Here is a 27,215-nt window from a genome sequence, read left to right on the forward strand (position 1 = left end):
TACATCAAGAAGATATGTTAAGGGTGATTTTTTTTATCTTGACTAGAGGGTTAAAGCTTTAACTTGTCTGTGCTAATGCATGTAAATAGCTTTCTTGTCCACTTAATGAGAAGGCTGGCTTGTTATCCTGTACAATGCAGCTGGGCACTGTTCCAGAAGCATAGGCACTTCATTTCAAAGACAAAGAAGCCAGCGCAGACACAGGGAGAAACCTGGAACATTGCGCTGTGGATTTTTTCAGAGCGATGACTCATTTCAGTTCACAAAGGATTCTGGGCAGGGTAGTGAGAAGTCAGGTTGGCTGATCCATTCCTATGACTTCACTTTGCAGAGAGCCAGGGAGAAGAGGAGTGACACTGCAGAATCCTGAGGCACTGCAGTGGAGAGGTGCTTTGCAAAGACTGTGAGTGCCTTCGGAACAGGGGGTGGTATCAGAACGTGATTTCAGCCATTCCATGGAAACAGGGCAAAGAGAGAGAGATGTTTTCAAAACACTGTGTGGGAGTTATATTTGTAGTCCCTTTTAGATTCTTCTCCACCTCCTCTGTAATTTCTTAACCATTTATTTCTCATGCTTATATGAGAATTGCATGAAATAGTGTTCCTTTCAGTGGACCTGCATAGATAACTGCATTTTTTTCTTCAGTATGCCCCTATTTCCTGCTTTGAGAGGTGGGTGTTCAGCATATTAATGCCTAAAAGCATGCTTTGTTTTCCTTCTTTCAGGTCCTGTGGCACTGACCTATGCTGCATTCAGCCAGCTTCCACAGTGATATAAAGCCCCAATATGCACATTGTTGTTACATCACTGCTTCTCTGGATACTGTGCTGGAGCATGGAACCAGACCATAGGGGTTCAGGTAAGTCCCCCTTTTTTAACATATTGTGTGCCAGGAATACAGACATGGACATTTATTAAAACTGCATTTGAAAAATATTGTTTGGGGAAATACATTCTAAAGCACACAATATATTAAAAAAACACAGTCCCCCCACACCTCCTTCCCAGGATAAGCAACGCTACAGAAATCTCCTCAACTGAATCCTCTGGGAAAGTTCCGTGCTCCAGCAGAAACTTTTTATGATCATGGTTGTAACATGTGCTGGGATATCACTTTGGATCAGGAGGCAGCTGGCCACAGGACATGAACAAAGAAAAGGAAAATTAAATCACAGGAAATACACAGAATGAATCCATGTAAGATGAGTCTGCTGACTGTGGGTAATTTAGCACCTGCTTCTGAAAGTTGGTGCCACTTGGTGAAGCTGGAGATCATTATTTTAGCTGGGTCTGAATGATTAAAAAGATCAATTTACACAGTTGAAGTTAATAACTAGTAAGGAACTAGAACTCTGTTTAGGTTTGTTATATTGGTTATGGTAAGTTTGATGTGTTTTCTTCAGGCTGTGTAGATTTGGAGTGGTCACATCCTTGGAAGTGTTCATTACTGATTTTGATGGGTGTGCATTTCAGAGTTGCAGAGGGAACTTGCTGGTTAGTGAATGAATGTATTACTGCATTTGTTGAGCCTTTGTTTAAGCTGCTCTTAAACAGGAATAAATGGAAAAATCTTTAATGTATTTTTATTGTTGTTTTCCGTCCTCTAATATGTGTATCTGTCCAGTAAACACAACCTGCATCATTTTTCATAAAATACTCCAGGAAATGTAGCTTAAAAGGAGGATTTAGGCTATGTCTGGAAACAGAACAAGCAACATTTCTTCTAATTTTCTTAGTTTCTGATTTTGTCAGTGAAATGTGATCTTTTCTGTGTTAGCATGCTAGTGCAGATTCAAGGTGCTTCACAGTAGTCTAATACTACTTAATACTAAAGAATTAATTTAATACTAAAGAAATTTGCGTATTCCTCCTTTTCACTCCTTTTGTTCAGTCAAATGGGAATGTCTAACTTAAAATGGCAATTCCTTGTTGTGAATTCACATCAGAGTAGGTTTGCTGCATCTGCTTACAAAGTATTCTTTAATTAGCATAATTCAGTCAAGTTGGGGTTTGGGGCAAAATTGGGTAATTGTGCAACCCAGGCCAGACATGTAAATTCTTCAGCATCTGTCCCTTCATTAAGTAAATCTGAAAGTGTACTTTTTCTAGAAGAGACCTTTTACTTTCAGTATTATTGGGGGGAAAAAAAGATAATATTCTAGGCCCTCCGTTGCCCATTACAAGTAGTTTTGTTAGAAAATGACCTTTCTGTAGTTATTCCGAGAATGAAATCATAGACAAGTGTTGATGACAACAGGCTGTTGGCAAGAAAATTTTTGTAGGGGATTTCTATTGCAGTCACCACTGTAATCATGAGATGCCATGAAGTTACTGTGCTCTAGCTTGATGTTTTCTGATTAATAATGTAGTTCTGTAATCAGCAAAAGAAGTGAAGTCAGATTTCCCTTGTCAAGTGTTTTTTGACTGGATTCTGTCCTGTGTAGTGGGGGGTTGCTATGCCTGAAGCTCTGTATAGATGTAATGTGTAGCATCTATACAAAGTATACATCTATACAAGTGTAGCAAGCACTTGTTTTAGAATCCCTGCTCTTGTCTAGTGAGGCTCAATCTCCCTGACACATACAAACACCCAGATTGTGATTGTGCAAGCCTCATTTTAGCCTGTGTAAACCAGGCTAAAAATTGTGTTTAAAGGTTGTCTTGGGCCATAAGAAACAAAAGATTAAAAAGGTGTTGAGTGTCTAAAGAAGGGCTGTACTTTACAGGATGCAATGTGTAAATCAGAGGGTCTCTTCCCTGTTTCAGAGAAATAGGGTGTATAAATTCTAATATAGTATGATTTTGCATTCTAATTTCTTTAATTCATATACAATGGTTGTACCGAATTGGTTCCATTTGTAAGTCAAGAGGTGATTTTTCAAGTAATCTTTATGCAAAGTTCATGAGACAAAGAGTTTGACTTCCAGGTCACTTCTTTCCAGCAGTAGAATCACTAATAATGTGATTGTACCATGCTGTACCATGTATCAGCATTTTCTCTCAAATGGTGTTACCCAGACTTGCAGAGAACAGACACACTAGATACACTGGCACAGGAAAAGTTCTGGCTGGTATGGGTTCAGGATGTGTGTTCAGCTATGTTAGACCATCAATTTCTCATCTGTATGTTAAGGATAGTTATGGTTCCCAGTTTTTCAGAGTGTTTGAAAACCACTGAAGAAAAGTGCTGTATAAGAGCTAAGTGTTTATTTTATGTGCTACATTATCTTTTCTTCTAAGTAATAAAAATAATTTTCCCCCCAGGCCAGTGATACAAATCCCGTTCACTGTTTCTTATGTGCCTAGACATTCTTTAAAATGTCACCTTATACAAGAATTCTAGAAAACTTTTTTTTTTAATTATTTAGAGAGAGGTTTGGAAAGACATTGTAGAAACAGAGCTGAAGTTATATATACATGTATATATCTCATATTTAAACAAAACATGCAGTCAGCTGGTGAAAACTGCTCTCTGAGCTCTAGTTTTCATATAATTGGGAACACAAACATATGAAAGTTGAGGCTAGTAATTTGATTTCAAAAGAAAGCTGCTTGAGACAAGCATCAGTCAGAGCTAACAGGAGCCATATGCTAGATGTAAGTGATGTGGTCTTCAAAAAAATTAGGAAAAGCATATTTGCCGCTTTTTTTTTTTAGCAGATCTTTTCCTAAAGAAGTTGTAGTAAACCTTCTGTTCAACAGCCTAACAGTATTTATGTGTGTAATTGATGTTAATGTATTATATTATCTCATAGATGCAAGATATTTGCTGTTACCGTGCATCAAAGAAGTTTGTTGACTTAACTATAACCACAGAGTGTGTGTGATTTCCCAGAGCCACGGGACAGTCAAGATAAAATCTGGCAAATTAGAGCTTCCCTGAGTGAGGGGAGTTTGGCTTTCTGTCACTAGGTCTGCTCAAAATCTGTGCTAGCCTTTTGAAACAAGAGCTAGTAACTATCTCTAGGAGACAGTTATGAACAACAAGCTGTGGAGATCATTCTATCACAACAGAGCTGAAACAAGTTTCCTTGCCATAATGAAGAAGGTTGAGGAGCACTCAGTGGAAAGGAATAAGGCTTAACTCACGGTATTCCTTTACAAACCAGAAAGGCCCTCACGTAAACCAATATTTTTTAAACATCTCTATTTCATTTAGAGCCATTTAAGTTAAAATTTAATGGGCAATTATAGTAATCTTTGTCGTTAATTAAATGGTTGTTAAGCTTCCAAATATTTGCAAGCAGGGTGTGCATTACCCTGGTATACAAACTATAACATGCTGTGCTAGAAATTGTGTTAACATTGAGGAGCCACTACTGAATGTTTCATATTGAGGAATTATGTGAACTATAGTTAGTATTTCAGTGAAATCCCTCGCTTGTTCCTGGTGACAAGAGCCCTCCTGGCAGGGGGTCAGTGAGTGTTTTCTGCTCACTAACCTAGAAAGCAATTCCTTGCTGAAGGCCTACTTTAAAAGGGAGAATTGTGGGAAGTTACTAAAATCAGGTAAATTTTATTATTTCTTAGCTTGTACTTAGCCAGTTTTAAGTTAACAAGTCCCAGCTGGAAGTGATCTCAGAGGTGGATTTATGCAGGTTCTTGGCAGTCATGGCAGAGGGATGGGCTACTCCTGGACATGAGCAGAGCAACTGGTTTCTGAGTTGTTGTCCAAGCATCCCTCTGTGGGCAACTACAAGGCTGCAGAGCAAAGCTTCGGGTATAGAACTCCTTGAGTCCCTTTCCCACTTCAGGAGGCTGGTTATGGTATTATGGCCCCTTCTCTACATCCTACGTATCATTGTGGTTAGCTGTGAATGGATCATTCCCATGCCAGGGAAAGGAAGAAGTCTTCCTCCTGCTGTCTTGTCCTGGCACCTGTGTAGGTGGCAGTGAGGGTGCATGGCTGGGAACAGGCACAGGGATACTCCTGCCAGGCTGCTTAGGTTTGAGAAATTGCCAGGTCTTTGATGATACAGATAGAACAATTACGGAATTGCTGCCCTTTACCTGGATGCCCTTAAAGCTACTCTGTCCCAGCAAAACCAGGACACCAGAGAGCCCATTTCAGTGCCCTGTGAACTTGGTAAGATTATCAGCTGTGGCCACTATATGCCAATCTGTCTGACATTGCACTGAACTTAATTTAGTAGTTCTCCCAAGGATACCCATGACATAATCTTTGGTTAAAGACAGTCGTTTCTTATATTATTTAGCTAAATCTACATAATTCTTACCTTAATTCTGATGCTTCTTAGACATGAAACTAATCATTAAAGAAACTGATCTTCTATACAAAGTGTATGATGACTGGTGATCAAAGTTGGTAAACTTATGTGTCTGGCTGATTACAAAGATTTGTCTATGAACGAGTTTAAACTGACAGCAGAGATAATTATTAGTAAATAGCAATATAATAACTGTGATGTTCTTTATCCATACCAAAATGATGAGGGAACAAATGGTGTTGCTCCCATATCATGTGGAACATATCTCTCATGTTTCCCTGTAAGCTGTGTGTCATCTTCTTTGCTGTTCTCTGTAATGCATGGGGCAGGAACTTTTAGGTGTATTTGAGTAAAAACACGTCCAGAGAATGTTATATTTTAAGGTCATAATTCTGTGGTCAGATAAGAATGAGTAGGATCTTAGGCTTCGCTGTGTTGAAGGGGGAGGAATGCTGCTGTGCTGGGAAGGGAGTGCAGCATTGATCTGGTCAGGCCTGATTAAGCAAAAGCAATCAGGAGATAGCATAGCACAAATGTGTTGTTTTAAATCATTCTTGTGCCTTGGATAATGTGTATCACTGCTGTAGAGCAGATTGTAGAGCTTGTGATTGAAAAATGTTGCTCATAGGTCTCGCTGAGACAGCTATGCAGTTTACTACTCACCAATTTTTTCCCACCAAAGTGCTGAGTATAATGCCAGAGTGAATGCATTTTGATAATCAATTTTGGAAGCTGCTGCTCTTGCTTAGTAGACATAATAGGAATATAGAACTAATGGGGCAAATATTAGATCTTCTGAACTGAGAATGAAAATTTGAATTTTAATTAATTTCTAGTAATTTGATTCATGGTGAGATCACAAGGTGTTGCTCTGTGACAGCAGAAATAAGATGATTTTTGTGACATTTCAAAGCCATTTAGGTAGAACTTAATCCCTGGTTATTTACTGACCTGTGGGCAGAATAGGATTCATAATTAAGTGCCCTTTGTTCTGTCTGTTACTCCTTATTATTCCTTTTTCACTGGCAAGGAAAATATTTTAGCCTGTTGCTTTCCTCTCTTTGACATCACTGGGGAGCTGTCACCACTTCAGGAAGATTTACAGAGCAGAATCAAAGATTTATGTACTTGGATAAAACAAGTTAAAATGGCCTTGTATATGTGTAGTCATGCCAGTATTATCAAATTGTAGTTTCTCCCATAACTTTAAGATCTTTTAATGATTTTTTTAAACTGTAGGTTAATGAATAGTGTGTAAGACAACATAAGAAAAGTTACGACAAACTCAATTTTCAGGCCATCCTGAAACCATAAAACTTCTCTTCTAAAAAATATATAGTTTGTACAACTATATATTGGCATGTAGATCCAGGAGAGGTTTATTCAGAGTATCAGTCTTAAGGTGTTTTGATGCTTTTGGGCCTCTAAAGAGTTCTGTGTTTTATCAGCTGAGTTAAAATGTTATTCATTAAATTAGCAACATTTTTTTAATCTTTGTTACTATTAATAAAAAAATACTATATCAAATGGGAATGGTGGGTGATCTATACTTTGAAAGGGCAGTGAAATTTCCCCTTTTATGTCCAGAGAAATATATGCAACTGTTATGTTTGTGCAGTTACCTAGTAGGATGTTAAGAGGAGGTTTTGCAGCCATGAGTGCTAATTTATTGCCATTTTCCTGAGTCTGTCAGTTGTACACTTTGAGAAGCTATGTCTGCATAGTGTGCATCTCCCGTTTTCCAAATTTCTCCATGTCTTAAGTTTTGAAATAAGCTGATGGATGGTTCTCTATTGTAAGGGTTTTATACCCAGCTCAGTACAAAAACTAGAGATCTCTGAATTTTCACCAGCTGTATCTCTACCTCTTTGTGCTATGAGCAGATTTTTGAACAAAATGCTTCATTGCACATCTTTTGTGTTTTTACAGGTGATGTATCACCCATCAGCATGTCTCCCATCACTCAGTCACAGTTTATTCCACTTGGGGAAATCCTTTGCCTGGCCATCTCAGCAATGAACTCTGCCCGGAAACAAGTCACACAAGAAGCACTAATGGAGCACCTAACCACCTGCTTCCCAGGTAACCAGTCATTCATAAATCATCAGTCAGATGAGCACATGGCTGTAAAAAGGCAGTTAAAGAATCCTCAGTACCTTCTGGATGGCAATATTGACTCATCTGACATTCTAACCAAAAGTAAAAGGGACAATAGGGTTCTAATCTTGGAACTTGTTCTTTATCCTTAAACATATAGAGAATTGAGTTCTCTTTGATAAGATCATTCAAGTGGAATGCATTTTGCAGAACAAACTCCTGACTTCATATAAGTAATAAAAAATACTTGGTGTACTAAACAACAAAATATTGGCTTGTTTCTTTTTTCAGACAGTATCAGAATAAGCTTGTTTGTGATTTTTTTCTCATAAAATAACCTTTTTTATCATCATAGCTAAAGGAGTGCAGGGCTTCTTTAATAACTATGGAGAACAAAGCATGATGTGATATAGCCAGAGAAACTCATTTCACCTTGTGGCTTTCAAGCTGGTTGCAGTAACTCATAAGGGTTGTGTTGGCATCATTCAACCAGCTGAAGTGTCATTGTCCAGCCTCTGAAGAGGTAACCTCATGTAGAGACCTCCCTTCTAAAGATCAGGTTTCCCACACATCTGCATGTCTTCCTTCACCTAGAACAGGCTCTCAATGTGTGGCCTGATGCAAGTAGTAGAGTCCAGTAACAATGATATGACTGTTTCTGTGGGAGGTTAATTTAAAGTAAAAGGACTGTGTTAGCCTGCTTTCCAAGAGTTCTCAGATCCTTCCTGGACACAGTTCTGACTTTTGCTTCTGCACTGCCCTTGCTTGAAAAACAGCAACAAAAAAAGGCATCTCTCTCCATGACTAAACTAAAAGTTTTGGAGAGCTATAGATGCACTTGCTGTGTTCACATACACAAATGTACTGTTCAGAAGGTATTCTTGTCAGCATTTGATATTTATCAAATGGTAAATGGAAATTGCCTCGGATTAGAGATACTGTAACACCACAAAAAGGGAATCCTGTAACAAGAATGTATTCTTGAACATGCTGCTTCTCTGCTGGCTGTATCTGGAGTGGGTGAATCATGCAAAATGCATCTTGTAGAGACTTTTTGCATTGAGGCACTAAGGCGCTGGGCAGAGATTTACTGCTCAAGAGAACAGAACTTCTTCATTTGTGCTTTGTATGATCCTGGGCAAGATGTTTATCTGTTCTGTGTCTGAGTTTACAGTTCTCTAAAGTAGCTGAGAAACTTCTCCATTGTACCTATTTATAGTTACAAAAAGTAGCTAATTAAAAATACCTCAGTAGGAAAACTACTGATGCATTGGTCTCATCTAGGCAGCCCGACCACAGCCATGTTTTGATGTCTGGAATTTTTTTGCTTACCTTTTAGAGCAAGAGTTACTATAAGCCTTGCAATTTACATGTCTTTTGCTATAAGTGATGCTGAGTTCTGAGAATTTAAAAAATAATTCTCAATTGAGTGCTATGTTTGGAATAAACAATTGTCTGACGTTTAATTATTGCACTTTGAAAAAAGTACTGCAAGCATATTTTGTAAATACTGGCTTTATCTCCCTATTTGTAGTTTTGTTTATCAGGCTGATTTTGAAAATAGTGGTAAAAATTGTAAGGGCTAGAATGTGAAGAAGGCAAAGTTCACTATTGTAATTCTCTTAATTAATTTTGATGATTTTTTCCCAAGTTATCTTTTCTATGTATGCTATGTACTAGAAGAATTTCATAGATTGCAAGTATTTTTTCAATTATTTGATCAATATTTTTATATAACCATTTTTGCATGGTGGAAATAATAATTTATTGGTGACATGCCTTGAGTTTCCTGGGAGCATGATTATCAGTTCACTTGGTGTGTTGTGCTATTCTTGTTAGACAGAGCCAAACATGAAAAATAATTCAGCTGGCTGGATTATTTTGTAGACATTGCTCAGACAAAGCCTGAGGCAAGTTAGCACATAGTCTCTTGCTGCCTTTTTTTTTTTTCCACTAGCCATTAACATGTGAATTTCTCAAGTCTGAGATTAAAAAAAAAAAAAAAGAAAAAAAAAGGGGAGGGCCTCACTTCCCAAAATGTAGATAAAGTTATTTGAAGAAAAAAAATTCACCCTTTGTTGACCAATTTTTCCCCTTCACTAGAGAAATGCCTTTTTCTCCCAGCCATGACATATTTAATATAGCAAGCATACATGTTCTCTCAGTGTATGAGGATTATCCAAAATTTTTCTCCTTTCCAATAAAAAGAACTTCTTGTGCTGACACTTTTCACTTTTCTGCCCAAATCCCTGTAATAAATAATCTGTACCTTTTTGAGCCTTTGTATTCTTTGTGGCTATTGCAAAATAGCCTCTCATATGTCCTCTCATATTCTGATAGTTTATTTTTCCTAGCTAGGTGCTGATGCTCTGAGGGAGAGAAGAGCATTACCACTGTAGATGTGTCTGTTATTATCACGTAACCTCTCTGTATCTCTTCCTGTAGCAGCACTTGTCTGCCTGTGTTGTTTGTGCTTTAATGAACAGATGCTTCACTGCGTTTCATGGTGAAGATAAATTTCCTAAGACCCCAGATGCTATTTTCAAAAGTGCCTAAGAATAATAAACCTTTTTGCTCAGTGCAGGCTCTTACAGTTGCTGTCTAGCCCTCTAGTTTGCTGAGCCATTGTGCAGGCATAAATCTGGGCCATGGCTCTATCTGAAATAAGGTATGCTAATTATTTATAACATCACATAGCAACTACTCCACATCTTTAACTAGTATTTCATGAGCCAATCAGAGTATTTCTTTTATCCCTTGTTAAGCCTTAGCATCAGCTCAGGAGAAAATCATTTTAGCAGATTTAACACCATTTAAGTACTACTTCAGATGTATTTTTCATGAATTTATTTTATTCAAAAAGTTTGTATTGATAATGCACATTTTATTTGTGTTTTTTGTTATTTGTTGGGTTTTCAAAAAAGCAAGAGGGCTGCTCCTGCACATGCTTCCATTATTCTAACTTAGAATTAAACAATGTGATGTTTGTACAGCCCTGCTTTGTAATTTATTGACCATGGTTTAAATCCCATACATTAAATGTAAATCTTTGAAATCCAGTATAAGGAGCTAAGAATGTAACCCCTGTTCTGTGTTTGGCAACCAGACCCTCTTATCTGTATGAACCTGGACAAAGACAACATCAAACCTTAGTCTGTGCTGCCTTTAATAAGGATATTTGTCTTCTTTTTTTTTTCCTCACCAGTTCTGTGTACATACACGTTTAAATAATTTTAAGACCTTCAAAATTTCAGTGTAGAAAATACGTGTGTATTGGCCTAGGTTACTTTTGAAGCAAGCAGTTTTCTGAAAGCTGGCAAATTCCTCTGACAATCACCTTTATAACTTCACTCTTTAAATATATGAATTATATGTGTAGCACTTAAAAGAAGTGTCTTACGTTAACTGAGTTCACTCTAGGTCAGTGTTCTTTGTGAGCAGCAAACAAGACATAATCTTCTGTCTGGAAGCTCAGTGGATGGCATAGTAGACTCTCTTGAGATACAGAAAATGTACATGTCTGATGATTCAGTGTCCAGACAGTTTCTGCTTTTGAATTATTAAACCACTACATAATCTTAAATAACACCACTGCTGTCATGCAATATTTTATGGGCTGGAATCTGTAAGTCACTGGGGTTTTTTCCCTTGTTCCTATTTAATGGAGGAAGGGAGACCATAAGGAGACCTTTGAGTGCGGGGGGGGCAGATTGCTTTAAAGAGGAAAGTCTTGAGAAAGCCAAGAAATCTATATTCACTCTGGATCCCATTATTCCTTTTTTAATGTCATTGCTCCTGTCTGCATGCAGGAAAGCCGAAGCTGAGTTTGGGTCTGTTTCTGCTTTTGTAAGTACCTAAAAGAGCTTGGCATAAAACCCATAGCTACCCTTAGTTGACAGTGCTGAGCTTCCAAGATCTGCATCTGCTGTCATCCCCGCTGGCTTAGTGAACCACAGCATGGACTGTATGCTGGGAGTGATAAAAGTGATAGGCTTCAACTCCAGAGAGAAGGCTGACACAATTAACTTTACAGCATCATTGACTGCCAGGCATGCTGATTTTTTTTTCCTTGGTGTTTATCTGCCCATTCTCCATTCATAGGAGTTACTCAATTAATGTAATTACTGTGTATCCAGTGTTTAGAGACTTACCCAACACATTGTAGCCCTTATGGTTTACTGGGTGAAAAATGCATATTATTATTTTTGCCATGTATTTGCAGTGCATTTTTGCCTAAATTGCTGTAAAACATCAATACATCTATTTCAATCCTTTTCCCTAACTTTTCTCTGAGCTCCCAGGAGAAGTACTTTCATCCCTTTTATTTGTGTTGTGATGTTTTTGAAACAGTATGTTAAGAAAAGTCTTTTTAGTAAAATAAGGATGAAAACTTCTCACAAAGCTAAGTATGTGTTGAAGTCTTTACTTGTAAGCTTCTGAAGAGTGCAATGGGTGGGGCAGGTTGTTTGTGTAGGGGAAGGAAGAGAGGTTGGCTGCTGCAGGGCAGGTGCACCTGAGCTGGACCATGGTTGGACCCTGCAGTGCCTATTCAGCACAGGATGGAGAAACAAATGAGCTTGAGTTTTGCAGTCATCCACGTCTTGTTGTGATGCACACCATAATGTCAAAGGGGTGGCGTTGCCCAAGCAGACACAGCAGCTCCACTGCAGGAATGAAGAGTTAGGTGACCATGAGTTGTTACAGGGATTGAAATCGTTCTTCATGTTCCTGTGTGATATCAAAAGCTCATGCAGAGGACAGCCTGCTCTGCCTCATAATCCACAGGAAGCCAGCATATTGTCTACTTAGTTCAGAGAGATTCAGAATTCTGGGCTAGATTTTTTCCCCCAGCTCTCTGGATTTTAGCTTTTCCCACCTGTTGCTGTTTCTGGCATGTTAACTCATCTAGAGGTTCTGGGGATCTTTGTTACTTTCACTCAGATTATTACAGAAATTGTGGACACCTGCATGAAAAAGGAAGAAAATGCAAGCTCCTGATTCTCCATATTTTTTTTCTAATGTTCATTCTCATTTGTGCTCTCAAATGATATGGTATCTTGGCCTCTCACTTCCTGTGTCCACAGTGGCCCAAATATTTCAGCCCTGTGGATGGTGGATGAGCTGTATTAACTCTATCCCAGTCAAAACCAGCACATGTCCCTGTGTACTTCTTCCTGGTGCCTTTTGTGCTGTAACTGCTTTCACTCATGTCCGTGTTGTTCCTAACCCTTTGTGTTCCATTTTAAAATTTTAGTTATGGATATGAGTAGTATGGTCATGTCTCTAAGTTCAAACAACACTCAGAGTCAGACGTAAGAATATGTTGCCTCCAACTCAGTTGCAAGACACAGGATAAGTCCAAATTCTCTTTTTCTTGTTGTTTTTAATGGGTTTTGCTGTCATCAGGAGATCAGTGAGCTTACAGGCTCCAGCCTTTGACATGTTGGAGAAGAGTTGGTGACCGGACTCTGTGTGCCCCTGGAGATGCTGTGTTTGGGGCAGGTACCCCAGCTGAGATTTCTCCATGAAGTGTTTCTGTAAAAAAGCAGATGCTTCACTGAAATGTTTTTGCATGCATTGAAATACTATTCTTCAAGACAGAGTTTGACTTGACAAGGTCCTGACCAGCCTCATCTAAATTTGCCAGGATTTGAGTAGAGATGCTAACCAGATTAATTCATGAGTTCTCTTCCAAACTAAGTTGCTCTTTGATTCTTTTTTTTTTTCCTAAATTACTTTTGTTTAAAACTAAGACCCTGAATAAATAATTTCAACTTTTTCTGTTCAAAATAGAGCATCCAAATGTTTGAAAAAAAAGTCCTTAGTTCTAAAAATGTAAACCAGACTAGTACTCAGAATTAAAATGCTTTTTAGTTAAACAAAATGTATTGATTGAAGATAGCTTTTTCCACTTATAACATGGAAGTATTTTAATTTTTTATTCAGCATAAACAAACTTTTTAAAACTAGTTTGTGAACTAAAGTTCTTTTTTCCTTAGCTCTAGATAGAACTTACCCCTATACACAACATGCAACTTAGTGTTTTATCTAATGAAGTATTGAAGACTTGGTCAGCACCACTGAATCCAGCAGGTGCACTGGTAATGGGAAGGATGTGGCTCACAGTGCCAAGTGTATCATATGCCATTGATGTGGGGTAGTCATACTCGTCCCTCTCTTGGTATGCAATACATGCACTTAGATAGTGTCCCACACATCTCACCTGAAAGACAAGGAACTCTGAGAAGCAAATTTTTGGGAGCTAAATCTGTAATTTCCAGCCTGATGGAAAAGACTTTCTGGGTAAGATGAATGGGATCATTCAGAATGTCTCTGTTTTGAAGCAGTTGATATGGTTGAAACATATTTTAATGGGAGAGCAAATCAGTTAAATCAGGTTGGTGATAAAGGGACAGTTTAAGGAACTGGGGTTTTTTTTTCGGTGTAGTATTCTGTGGGAAAAGCAGCTTAGTCATCCAAAGTAACAAATACCTACTGCCTTATATGTGACAAGGTGTTATAAGAATAGTTCTTGTGAATTTGGATATAAATGCTTTGTTGGAAGAAGAATAAAAGTAGAATATTTCCCTTGACATTCTGGTTTTCAGTGATTCCATCTCTTAGCTGAAGATCACCTGCACATTGAAAGTGCAGAAGTTCTCTTGGGGTTTTCTTTTAGCTCTTTATTAATGGCCTACTATTTAATTAATAATTGATAGGTCTGAAGTGTAGGAGATAAGTGGAAAAATAAACAGAGAAGAGAATACCTAACAAAACGCTTTATGTTTGTTCAGCATATTCGGCTTGCACATTGGGAAAACTAGCTTTTTGCTGGGAAGGGGGAAACTAGAGAGTCCTACACAGTTTTATGCACTTCCTGATATGTGTTTACTGTTATTTCTAGGAGTTCCAACACCCAGTCCAGAAATCCTTCGACATACTTTGAACATGCTTGTACGGGAGAGGAAAATATACCCAACTCCAGATGGTTATTTCATTGTAACCCCACAGACTTACTTTATAACGCCATCTCTCATAAGAACTAACAGTAAATGGTACCATTTGGATGAGAGGATACCTGACAGGTCTCAATGTACCTCTCCACAACAAGGAACTATAACTCCCTCCACCTCGGGATGTGTCAGGGACCGAACACTACCCAAAAACCACTGCGACTCCTGCCATTGTTGCAGAGAAGACATGCACAGCATGCATGCATCCACCCTACAGAGGAAATCAGCAAAAGACTGTAAAGACTCATACTGTCCTCCTTCATTATGTCAGGTCCCACCTACTGAGAAAAGTAAAAGTACTGTCAATTTTTCATATAAATCAGAGACACTCACAAAGCCTAAGGATGTAGAAAAGCAGTCTAAGAAATTTGGACTCAAATTATTCCGATTAAGTTTTAAGAAGGATAAGACCAAACAGTTGGCAAATTTCTCTGCCCAGTTTCCTCCAGAGGAGTGGCCGCTGAGGGACGAGGACACCCCTACCACTATACCTAGAGAGGTAGAAATGGAGATTATTAGGCGCATTAACCCAGACTTGACTGTGGAAAATGTCATGAGACACACTGCACTAATGAAGAAACTTGAAGAAGAAAAAGCTCAACGAAGCAAAGCAGGGTCTTCAGCTCACCACAGTGGACGAAGTAAAAAGAGCAGGAATCATAGAAAGTCTCATGGGAAATCGAGGTCGCACAGCAAGACCCGGGTGTCCAAAGGAGACCCATCAGATGGCTCTCATTTGGATATACCTGCTGAAAGGGAGTATGAGTTCTATGATCCCTTGACTCGATCCCCACGGGAAGGGTGTTTTATAATAGAACACAAGGGAGATAATTATATAATGCACAGCAATCCTAACATGATTGAATCTCACTTTCCCATGACACCAGAGTGGGATGTGTCTGGTGAACTGGCCAAAAGAAGAACTGAAATGCCTTTCCCTGAACCTTCCAGGGGAAGCTCCCACTCCAAGGTCCATCGGAGCCACAGCCATACGCAGGATAGACGATCAAGGAATGAGCGGTCCAGTAAGGCTAAAGAAAGGTCTAGATCCATGGATAACTCCAAGGGACCTCTGGGCTCAGCTACTTTAGGCACACCTGAAGATATAGGTGAAGGCTGTAGCCCAGATGACCAAACAACTAGCCAAACCTACATTGATGATAGTACCTTAAGGCCATCTCAGTCGCTCAGTCATCAAAGGGCTCTGATTTCATCCGCAAGCTACAAAGAGACTTGCATCCCTGAAATAGCCGGGGGCAGTGCAGAAACCCCCAGTTCTTGTAGCCTATTGGAACAAGGCAAGCCTACAGAGAATTTGCCATCATATAGTGAGCTCAACTCCTGCACAACAAAATCTGCAGTTGATGACTATTTTCAGTGCAACACATCCAGTGAGACTGTGCTTACCGCTCCATCACTACTGGGAAAGAATAAAGAGGATCATGATACACTAACAGGGACTGATGGGCTAAAAAAAATGACTCCCACAGAAAGACAGTCTCAACATATTGCTAGGGAGCCTGGGGTGCACAAGGAGGAGTCCCCAAAGGGCCCAAGCAGTGGTTCAGTGATTGCTGGCCAAACTGCAGAGGTGATTGCTAACGGGCGGCTGGTTCAGCATCATAGCACTGAATCAAGCAGCCTTGATAAAAGGAAAGAAATATTTAGCAAGGATACACTCTTTAAGCCTCTGCACAACACTCTCTCTGTGAATAGTTATCATAAGTCTAACACGCCTCTGCTAAAGCCCCATCAAAAGACCCCCTCTGACACATTGCCTGTCAGATGTGAGAAACTTGAACAAGCGATGGTAACCTCAGTCACACAAGTCATGCCTGTTTCTCAGAGACAGCAGGAGACAGCCGGGAACCAGGAGGCCTCCTTTGACTACTACAACGTATCTGATGATGATGACTCAGAGGAAGGAACCAACAAAAATGCTGAGGAAGAAAAGAACAGGGATGATGTTGGTACCATGCAATGGCTCCTAGAGAGAGAAAAGGAAAGGGATCTGCAGCGAAAGTTTGAGAAGAATCTTACTCTTCTCACCCCGAAGGAAACAGAAAATAGCAACAACCAGAGAGCCACTCACTCAGCCCGCCTGGACAGCATGGACAGCAGCAGCATTACTGTGGACAGCGGGTTCAACTCTCCACGGTAGGACTGTCACATTCATTGCAGCTTTACAGACTAGCAAGTTCCATTTATGGTTTTATGGGTGTGTGATATTGGTGACAGAATGTAGGGCTGTATTTAAAAATTTCACACATTTTCAGACAGTGTTTTTTCTATAGCTCTGGAATCCTCTATTCAGATATATGGGTTTCCCACCATACAGTAAGAAACCAGTGACCACTGGCAGCATTGACTCTGTATTAGTTCATTTTCTGTTTGCAGAAAACCTCCCTGTATCCTTCTTTTTCTATATTAAACTTGTGTTTGCTTTTAGAATAAAAGGGATGAGCTCCTGCATACTCTTCCCTTTCCCTCTAAGGCACCATCAACAAGACTAATGGAAAGACTAGGCATGACCAGGTGGCATAATCTTTGGCTCAGCCAAAAAGAAAAACAAATTATGTTGTTTTGTGTTTGGGCTTCCTTGTTTGTTTTCTTCAAAAGTTATTAAAGTGTATCTAGTCACAATTTCAAGCTGGTGAAACTGGAATAGCCACTCCCTCTACAAATTAAAAGTGCTCAGGATACTTGAACTTGATATTTGAGATGTGACTTAGCACTGCTGAGAGAGAGGTGCCTTGTCTAAGATACTTGGGAAGAGAGTCCAGATGTTTGCATGTGGTGGTGCTGCTTAGTAATTACTGTTCCAGGGATTTCAGGCATCATGGAAGTCTCAGTGTGCTAGAAGTCTTAGAAATGTAGGGAGGAGAGAATTGTTGGTGAATTCCCTGCCCTGGAGATTTCAAAAGTTCATTTCCAGGTTCAAGAATCCTTTATGCTAGCCTTCTTCCTTGTCTGTCTGACCTTTGGCAGTCCTTGATGGAATGGAGCATGACCTGCTTTGTTTGGCCTGCATAGCAACTCATCAGAGTTCAGAACAATGACTCTGAGAACACAGAAATAATGTACAGTAGTAGTTCTCTTAGAGTGGATTACTTAAGCTTAAATTATTTATTGCCTGTGTTTAAAAATAAAACCTCCAAGACTGATTTTATACTATGTGAAAAAAAAAGGGGGGGGGGGTTGTGGGTTTTTTTTTTTTTTTGGTGGGTTTTTTGTGGGTTGTTGTTTTTTTTTGTTTTTTTTTCCTTGGTTTGGTTTTTGGTCACTTTTTTTTATTTTCCCCTATAAATGGTGTTCTTGTTCCTCAGAAGTATGTATATTTTTTACATCAATAGCAAAGGCTCTCAGGCATGTGAAGGATGTCCTGTTCATACACAGGACTAAATTTCAATTTCAGTCGAAGTCCTGTCACTCTGGAAGAAATTCCTCTGAATTTGATGGTTACTTCCTCTTATGTTAATGACGAGAGAAATTAGAGAGCCTGATGCAGCTTGCAGTGATGTATCAAACTAGAGTGAGATTCTAATGAATGAATATTTTTTCCTGAGCAAAAATCCTGAAAAATTGAGTAAATCATACCATTAACACTGAGTCTGCTCTAAAAAAGAAGCTTGAGAAGGCTTTGAATTTATGTTATTGATAGTTCTGCAGATGCCTGACATCTTTCTCACATAGAACTGTTGTGTGAAACTGTTTGCACTTTTCTTCTTTAAATGTGATGTCTTCCAGTAGTTGAAGTGCTGTACTTGCAGTCAGTTTTTGTGGGGGAGTATGTTGTGGTGTGTGCTTCTTGCTCAGCCTGTCTCACTCCAGAGTATGAGAGTCCCCTCCAGGACAGGGTGTCAGCTGGATGAAAAATCAGTTCTTGGACTACTGTTTTGTACGCTAGCTTTATATCAAACTTGTGTTTCTGATTAATGCAATGGTAGACATTTTCTTCCCTAATTATTTACACAAAAGCTAAAATTTCTGTTTATGTTAAACTTGGCTAGCAAGAGAACAGGATGTGGTGAACATACTGGATTTAGTGCTGCTATACCACCTTGTTTAAATCATAAAGGAAACAGATGAGCAACTTTCAATTACATTTGTGTTCCACACATCCTTTTTTGAAAATTTTTTATTAAAAATTTTAATTGTTTAATTATTAACAAATACCATTTTTTGGCAAGGTCACATAAAGTAAGCTTAAAAAAAAAAAAAACAAGCCAAAACATTCTATAGGGTATTTTGTTTTGGGAGACTGGCATATAGTTAGGATATTTCAAAGCTTTTTGATAAGCTTTGCATGAAAATAATTAAATTTGGGGATTTTGCTGAGTTTGGGTCACTTCTTCACATAAGTCTCCAAAACTAAATTGAACTGAGGGTGAGTTCAGCCCTTTGGCTAAAAGTACCATGTTGTTCTTATTATCCTACCTTATAATAAAAAATGTACTCCACAGCTCTTTTCCAGGAAATACAAAGTAGCATCCAGCATCCATCTGGTAAGATTCAGCTAGGTGTGACAGTGTCCTTCAGAAGATGCCTTGGGAAGAATATAAGAACAGGTTGTGCATATAGTGATGTTCCTCAAGTATATTCTTCTAGCTTCCACTGGTTATGTAACTCTGCTTCCTGAGGTGGGGTGGTATCTTATCATTCAAACTGAAGTATACAACATTGTTTGGGGAATCAAAATTACGAATTTCGTACTCTAAAAGAAAAAATAAAGTCTGATAAATTGAAAAAAGGACAGTAAAAAAAATCAGAATGAAATGGCTGCAGTTAAAGAGATTTGCAATGGTCATTTGACTTCCAAAGTATGTGTGTGCAAAATGTGTGAAGATATTAATCATCATTGGGAAGAAAAACCTCACAATTTTTCATGCATTGCTTTTATGCAAGTTATATATAGGAAATGTTAGCTGTCACTATTAATTTTATTCCTTTATTTTTAGGGCTTATGTAATACTGTTGCTCCTTTGTCACCTAAAGAAAGCTAATTTTGACATTACTCTGCATGGAAAATTTTCAATGCAGTTTTTGTGTATACATGTTGTAATGGTCACTTTGTAATATCAGAGTTGAGCATGTCTGAAGATCTGGAATTGGTTGTCCCAAAAAGAATGATACAATACTAAATCATCTCTGAAAACTAAGATTTGCATCTATTTTCATTACAAAGCAGAGGGAGAGGAATTAAAAAATGAGTAAGAGAAGTGCACCATACATCATTGCAGCTCACAGGAATCATTTACTCTGTGTGTCACCCACCATAGCTCTTTGGAACTGTGGAATATAAAACAATCATTGACAGAAGAATATCAGTACCATCCATTTTGACCAGTTTAAAAGATCTATGAGAGTTCTCCTAAAAGCCTCATTGATTTTCCAGACTCAGTCAGTTTAAGATTATTTAAATCTGTCCTGATGACTAGGAACAGTGTTTCACTTCCCTTATGCCATGCACTCCCCTGCCACATTTAAAGCTGTGCATTCCTACTCTTCCCTTGATGCTAGGACTATTTTTTTATTTTTTCTTAGGGCTAGTATTTCACTGAGAGTGGTCCCTGATTTGTCTGGCTGCCTGCAAGGCTTAGTCAGGGAAGCAGCAGAAACATGTGGCAGGGTCAGGTCCACGCAAGGCAGGCAAGAGCTACTACCCCTTTCAGTAGCAGGTAAATTTAGGTTGACTTTAAACTGACAATGAAACTTTTGTTATTAGTATCCTCGTTTCTAGTGCTTGTTTAGTAACTGCATTCAGTCCTCTAAATCTATTCTATGAACATCTCCATAGCAAGTGGTGATGTCATTTTACAAAGAAGTAGGGGTACAGTGAAGGATACATGACCAGGGGGCCACATGGATGTTTGAAAGCAAATCTGTTCCTGAACAGGCACACATTATTTAGAGAGCAAAAGTTATTTATTAGTGTAAAGACAGCAGAAGCAGTAGTACTGATAAAAGTACCCTTAGCATGTCATAGCTGAGCTTTGTAAAAGCTGTAGACTAAAATACAAGCTTCTCTGCATTCATAATTAGACGTATCATTAAAAGGCCTAATCTTTAAAAGTGCTAAGTGTTCTGTCACTCTTGTGGTTAAATTATATGTTAGAACTGAAGGAACATTGTCCATTTTGTGAATGAAATTGCAGCAGTAGTTGTTGTCCAAGGCAAGATCACAGTCTGGCAGTTAAGATTTCTCATTGTCTTGTTAAGTTGTGATGATCTCAGCTGCAAAGCAAAATTACAGTGTTGGGTTTAGAAGCATTGGGTTTAATGTAAGGTAAAACTTTTATTTAATATTTTGTGTACAAAAACATAGGTAGAAGAGGAGACAACAGAAGATACTGTGTTATATGATTGCTGTCCTAACTCTGCCTAGTCACAGAATTGATTTGATGAAGCTACTTTGTGCAAAACTACATCAGCTAGGAAAAAAAACTAGTAAATTCCAAGTGCAAGATGGAAGCTATTTCCTTGAGTGAAAAATCCAGATGCTTGATACTGGTTCAGCTTATGGTCTGTGTGACAGTTTGAGCTGTGCTTAGTGCTATACCTGTGTTATGGTATGATGATTGCTGAGCACCTCTGGGACACATTTTGGGAGTAACATGTGTGTACTGTCAAAATGAGACGTTTCATTGATGTGACATTACATACAAACACAGGAAACCCATTATAAAACCCTGTTCTCCTTTCCTGTCTGGTCCATAGGTATATATGCATGTCATATATGAGTGTGTATATATATTTCTTTTCCGTTCCAGTACTCGTGAGAGCCTGGCATCCAACACTTCAAGTATTGTTGAAAGCAACAGACGCCAGAACCCCGCTCTGAGCCCTGCACACGGCGGCGCAGGCCCCACGTTCAGCTTCCGAGCCACTGCAGACCCGCCCACGAGCGAGGCTGAGAAACTGCAGAAACCTGGTAACTGCCTGCAAGCTTCTGTCACTAGTGTCTGATAGTCAGCCTGCCTCAGATCGTCTGTCTCATCCTATACAGCAAAGTTTACCACACTGGGACTGATGTTTACATCTTTGGGGAAAAATAAAGCAAGCATCTCAACCACAGTTTTAGTGTTCACTTAAACTGTGCTGCTATGTAGACTAGGGGCAACAAAGAAGTCTTTATTTCAAGGTATTGCTTTTCACATTTGCGGCTCTGTAGCAACAGAATAGCAGTAGGGATAATATGTACACTTTTTGCTTCACTTAATTGTAACTGAGCACATATATGAAAGTCTAGACACTGTAAGTGTAATCTGCATTTTCAATGTCCATGCAGTTGCCAACTTCATTTAAAAAATGCCACAGATGTGTGATGCCCCTGGTCAGAGGCTAAACTCTGCTGCAGAGTTCATCATTTTTTTCTTCAAAAACTGAGCCACTGCTGAAAGTAACCAGCCAGGATCACCATGAGGAAAAACAATGCCAAACATGACAAGTCATGACCTCAGCTCTATATGTGAATTATTAATACTAATCGGTCATTTTCACTGTGCATTTTTGTGACACAATTTTACAAATACCTAGTTAAGCGAGTAAAAGGAGGTTTGGGGTTTGTTTTGATTTGCTTTTTTTCAAGGTATGGAGGGTGGGAAGGGAGGCAGCTCCTCCTTTTGTTTCAAAAATACGGGAGATGTTTACTAAATGAGACCTGCTACTTGACCTTCCATAGTCACCTGTGAGGAGGTGGGCCTTTGCAGAGTGGGGGGAGTGGGGAGGGAAGGGAAAGATGTAACTGTCATGGAGCCACAATGTGGAGTGACACGAAATATATTAAATGTCTTCAGTATAATTCACTTATTTTAAAAAGATAATCTAATTCTTGTGTCACTTCTGGTATTGCAACTTGCCATTAATATAGAAATCAGGATAACTAATTTCTTGGGACAAAAATATCCTTTATGATATAAATGACAAGTATGGCCTGAAGAATTGATTTCTTTCTAGTGGAAGGACATAAATCTATTTTATGTAGCTTATTAAATAGAGTGCCTAAATTAGGCTATTAAAATAGCATACAGTGTAATGATTATCAGAGAACAAAATTTAGAGAATTATAAACTTCTGGCCTTTTTATTCAGTGGATGTTATTTGCAATTTACCATTTTATGGACATGTCTGGTTTCTAGAAATTCAATGTGTCCACTTGGTTTGCAGTAGAAATCTGAGTCCTGCAGGCACAGTACATCCTAATTGCTCTCCCTAAACTGTTACTCCAATGTAATTAGTACTATGCTAATTACTGCAGAGTAAATTCTACAGATAGTTAAACTCCAAGAGTAATTTTAGGTATAGGGTCACATTCTGCTAATGCAACCTGGTAGTGCAACAAACTGACTTTTTTTATCAGAACAGACGAATTGGTGGAATAATAACAAAGATACTAAAATGTGCAACAGCCCAAATTGTTCCATAGAAAAGGGACATTTACCCTGTCTAGCTCTTGTAGTACACAGATATGAAACCCAGCTGTACATATGAAAACCCAGTATTTTCATCAGGTTCTGGTGACATTTATTACTCTGTATACAAAGTCATTTGAGCTTCACTTATGTTCTCTATTGTGATCGGAAGTCTTTACTGACAATTCAGCCTTATGTTACACCATGGGATATTGATCATTTACTTATGAAACAGCTTTCTAACTCTGGACACAATCAGTTCTGTCAAGAATACACAGCCAATGCACAGGTCTGTTTTCATTGATTTCAGTGTATAATTTCCATTTCATAGGAGCAATAAGACCTTTCAGTGCACACAAAGGAAATTATTGTGCTTTTGGTTGGTTATCAAAGTCACTTGGCCTTTAGCCTTCTGCCTTATCATACCTTCCAAGATGTGCTCTAATTACCATATAATGCTTTGCATGATGCATCTTCTTATTCGATATGTAACTCCAGCCGTACTTATTCCATGCGAACTGTAGAGTCAGAGTTCTTGTGGGGAATTGTCATATACTATGCAGTGGCTGACTGTGATTTTGTTTCTGAGATGAGCTCTGACATCAGTAGTATGTATCAATTCAGTAAATAGAAATGTTGAAATGGTAAAAAAATTTACAGTGATCATCTAAAGTACTAATGGCAGTATTAAAATGTGAAGAGCAGAAACAGGTGTCACCTTTAGAGAAATAATTGTTTGTCATAAGCTAATCAGAATTTGTACAGGCAGCTGGTTGTACAGAAGGCATAATTCCAACAAAATGTGATAGTACATACCTATAAACTGTATAGTATGTTATTTCCTAACGTTCCCAGAGACCAGCAGACAACATAAATGTCATATTAATGTTGACATGGCATTGTACCAATATTAATGTGACTCTTGGAATATGGAATGTAAACAGAAGTTTCAAATAGAAACGTTCTAATCTTGATTTTCTTTTTTCCTTTTAAAATCAACTATGGAAAATAAGAAAATTCCATCTTGAGGTTCTGGTAACAAAACCACGAGAGTGGAGCTTGAGTGCTTTATGTCACCCTAATCCTTTGATGAAATCATAGCCTTGTATTATGTGGTTGCTTATCTATCATTCTAATGTATCAATTTAAAGGTTTACAGAGTTAGATTAGGTTGAATCTGTGTTGTGTTCAACTGTAAAGGGTCAACACAAATCTGTCGGCATTTTGCACACTTAATATGTATTATTATAATACAACATGTTACTTTTATGGTAATTTTTTTTACACATATAACTACCTCCATGAATTTGATGAAATGCAGCAACATGAAAAGTGTATTGTACAAAGCAAGATTAGAAACTTTGAAGCATTAGGTCATGGCGTTCTCTTGTGTGTCAAAGCTTGCATATGAAGTCATCATGTTTCCATTGCCACAATTTCCTTCTACAATGTTAAAAAGATGGCTTTCAGATGAGTCACTTAAGACTTTGACAAGGCTGCATAATTGGGATAAAAGTGAAAGGGAGGCTGAAACCTTCCATCCTCTCCCCCAGTTACTGCTAAAATTTCTGCCTGGTAGAACTTGAAAATGTATTTGTAATTTAGCAAATTAGAAACATCTACAGTCTGTGAAATATGATTGACAGTTTGGGGTTTAACAGAAGACACTCTGGGTATTTTCTTGGCAGCCTTCAGATACTTGGGGCCCTGTTCTGCCTCCATCTTTGTCAACATTAGTACGTCATGGTTTCTCTGAACTGGCAAGGGTGTTAAAACAACTCTTCCTTTAATGATGTGCACTCTGGTCTCTAGATTGTGTGCATCTAAAACATTTGTTCCTATAGAAATTACCAACAGCCTTTCACTGACGTTGCTGGGAGCAGTATTAGGGTCCCTACTCGAGGTATGTGCCTATTGTTCAAAGAACATGGGCAAGTTTCCAAGAGAAATTAAGCTGGCTTTTGAAAAGTAGCCAGCTGCAACAAGCCACCTTTCAAGAGGGAAGAAAGAAAGATTTTTCCAAAAACCAAAGGAAGAAAGTGGCAGTTGAACCTAAGCAGATCACATTGTATACAAATCCCGATTTATAAACACCTTTCAGCAAACCCAGTACCATTATCCTGATGCAGATTAATAAACAATCATCAGTTGAGCTAATTTTGCCATTTTAACTATTTCAGTTAAAATTTAGAAGAAACCATTAGCCATTTGACTCCCAGCACCACTGTAAAATGACTGTTATATGTGAAACAACATTAACTCAACTTTAAAAATAAAAATGTATTGGAAAACAAATATTTTAATGAAAACTGTGGCCGAAGTGCTTGCCAGCAGTAGTAATTGTTAGGAAAGAGAATAAGCAAACCAGTATTCAGAGGCCATCATGAACACAGATAATACTTTGCACTTAAATCACACCTTTTTGCCTGAGGGTCTCGAAGCACTTGCCTGTGAGGTAGGCAGAGTTCACTGACCCTACTTTTTGTCGGCCCATTGGAAAAAGCAAAGGCTAAGAGTCTGCAGACTAATTTATTAACCAGTTGCTTTTTTAAAGTTACTGAAGTAAGTTAACCAAAGTGTTTAATGTTTATATTCTGAAATTATTCTTTTGACGCATTCAGTTTGTTTAAGCAAGAAACTATTTACAGCCCTGTAGACACTCTTGGATTAGCAGTTCCAAAAACAATTTTGCAGTCATATGAGTACTGGCAGCAGTGGTTTTAGAAACAGTCATGTTAATTAAAAATTTGTTTTTCAAATACATTTTCTAGTGCTTTTCCCAAACACTTGTTCAAATTGTTGTGCTGAGAAAGCAAATAGCACTCCTAATCTGGTGTCATACCCACAGTTTACAATTCTCTTTGCTCTTCTGAAGAAAACTGTACAGTATTAGAGAGAAAAGTTCTATTTTTTACAAAATTCTTTAAAAAAAAGGCTATATATCTAAAATGTTCCCCCCAGCATAAGTAAAGTACATCATTACTGCATGCGACACATGCAGCGGACCCACCAAAAGCCAAGCTGGTGCTAGAAGAAAACGGGACTATCACATGTCTTTTATAGTGGCGCTCTAAACATTGGTTCCAGTTATGCGAGTGTGAATCTGGCATAACTCCCCTGATCTCTGAGGATCTGAGAGATGGGAATGGGTCGTTAACTCCATTGAAGCTCAGTTCTGAGCTGAGGGTTTCCGTGTTCCTCCCCCCGCCCCGAGACACTAAAGGCAGAGACTGAGCAGAGGGCCACGCACCTGGTTTTGGCAGGGCAGCCTGGGCTGAATCCTTGCTGGAATGCACCTGGCTTTGGCAGGGCAGCCTGGGCTGAATCCTTGCTGGAATGCACAGCCACCCAGCCGGGATCCAGGCCAGCTGCCAGCGTGCCCCACCTTGCGAGGGTGATTCTCCACGTGGTGCACTGCCCTCACTTAGAGCCACCCAAAGGATACCCACCCAGATGTATGAAAGGGCCCTTGGAGTAATTGGCACAGATGTTACTTTTATGTGTGGAGGAGATTTTAAGTTTAAAGGGATCATAATTCTGCAGGTAATTTTCTGTGAGTGACTGAATGTGGCTGTTGCATTAGGTTTAAATGAGTTAATAAATGCAAGTGGGACTTACTGTATGTTAGAAGGGAGTTTTGCAGCCAAGACTGCCTTGTATAAATGTGTTTGCACTGAAAAAAAAAATTAAAAAATTACTTGGTCTCTGGTTGCTGTAAAGGTCATCCAAGATGGATGTTCTGTTTATATTGTATAGTATTTCATATGAAATAATTGCAGTTCATGAAATGTCTTCCCTAACGTTACTGATTTATAACAGCACATTTGTAACATGGTTTTTATTGTGTCAGTGTACCATATTGTAAATGATGATTACTTGTCATGCTTAGTATAATAATTTAAAGGAAAAAAAAGGACAGGGATTTTTGTAAGTCTATATTTGAAAGTCCCTCCATATGGTAATATTGTGTTCATGTTGTTTATGTAGTGTTGTGTGAAATATCCATTTTGGATTGTGTTACTTTTTAAGATATTAAATAACATTTGGTTATATGTTCTAAGTGGATTCTTTGCACTCATCGGTGATTTTTAGAGAGTATCCTTATATTTCCATTTAACATGCTGTTTCTCTCCCTCACTTAGGAAACCTTGCACAGCAAACCAGAAATCTCAGATAAACAAACACTGTAACAACTCGCTGTGTTCCCCTATACTTTATAAAAGCTCTTTGGGCCATTAAGAGTGCAAGAGAGAAAATAACCTTTTTTCTGGCTTGGACTGGATGTGAATTTGACAACTGCAGGGAGAGTGTGATCTCCACTGAATGTGAGTGTCCAGCTGAGATGCACCCAAGCTCCAAGAAATGAGAAGTGCATTAGGACCTCCTGATGCCAAGGGCAACAGCTGTCAGGTTCCTCATTTCCTCTCCTCTCCATCCTCATAAGCCAAAGGAGGACCTGGTGCAT

The 27,215-nt window shown here is 38.7% G+C and overlaps 1 protein-coding gene across 2 annotated transcripts in view; it reads left to right on the forward strand.

Moving 5' to 3' along the window:
* STOX2 (storkhead box 2) overlaps window positions 1-26,740 on the forward strand; it is a 70,763-nt gene extending 44,023 nt beyond the window's left edge. For both annotated transcript variants that reach the window (XM_058804033.1, XM_058804032.1), the window contains exons 2-5: window positions 727-860; window positions 7,159-7,311; window positions 14,231-16,496; window positions 21,110-26,740. In XM_058804033.1, coding sequence (XP_058660016.1) covers window positions 788-860; window positions 7,159-7,311; window positions 14,231-16,496; window positions 21,110-21,305 — 2,688 coding nt within the window. In that variant the 5' untranslated portion in view covers window positions 727-787 and the 3' untranslated portion in view covers window positions 21,306-26,740. The remainder of the gene's footprint in view (window positions 1-726; window positions 861-7,158; window positions 7,312-14,230; window positions 16,497-21,109) is intronic.
* The last annotated feature ends 475 nt before the right edge of the window (window positions 26,741-27,215 follow it).

The sequence above is a fragment of the Ammospiza caudacuta genome, chromosome 4 (genome assembly GCF_027887145.1).
Source record: "Ammospiza caudacuta isolate bAmmCau1 chromosome 4, bAmmCau1.pri, whole genome shotgun sequence".
NCBI lineage: Eukaryota > Metazoa > Chordata > Aves > Passeriformes > Passerellidae > Ammospiza > Ammospiza caudacuta.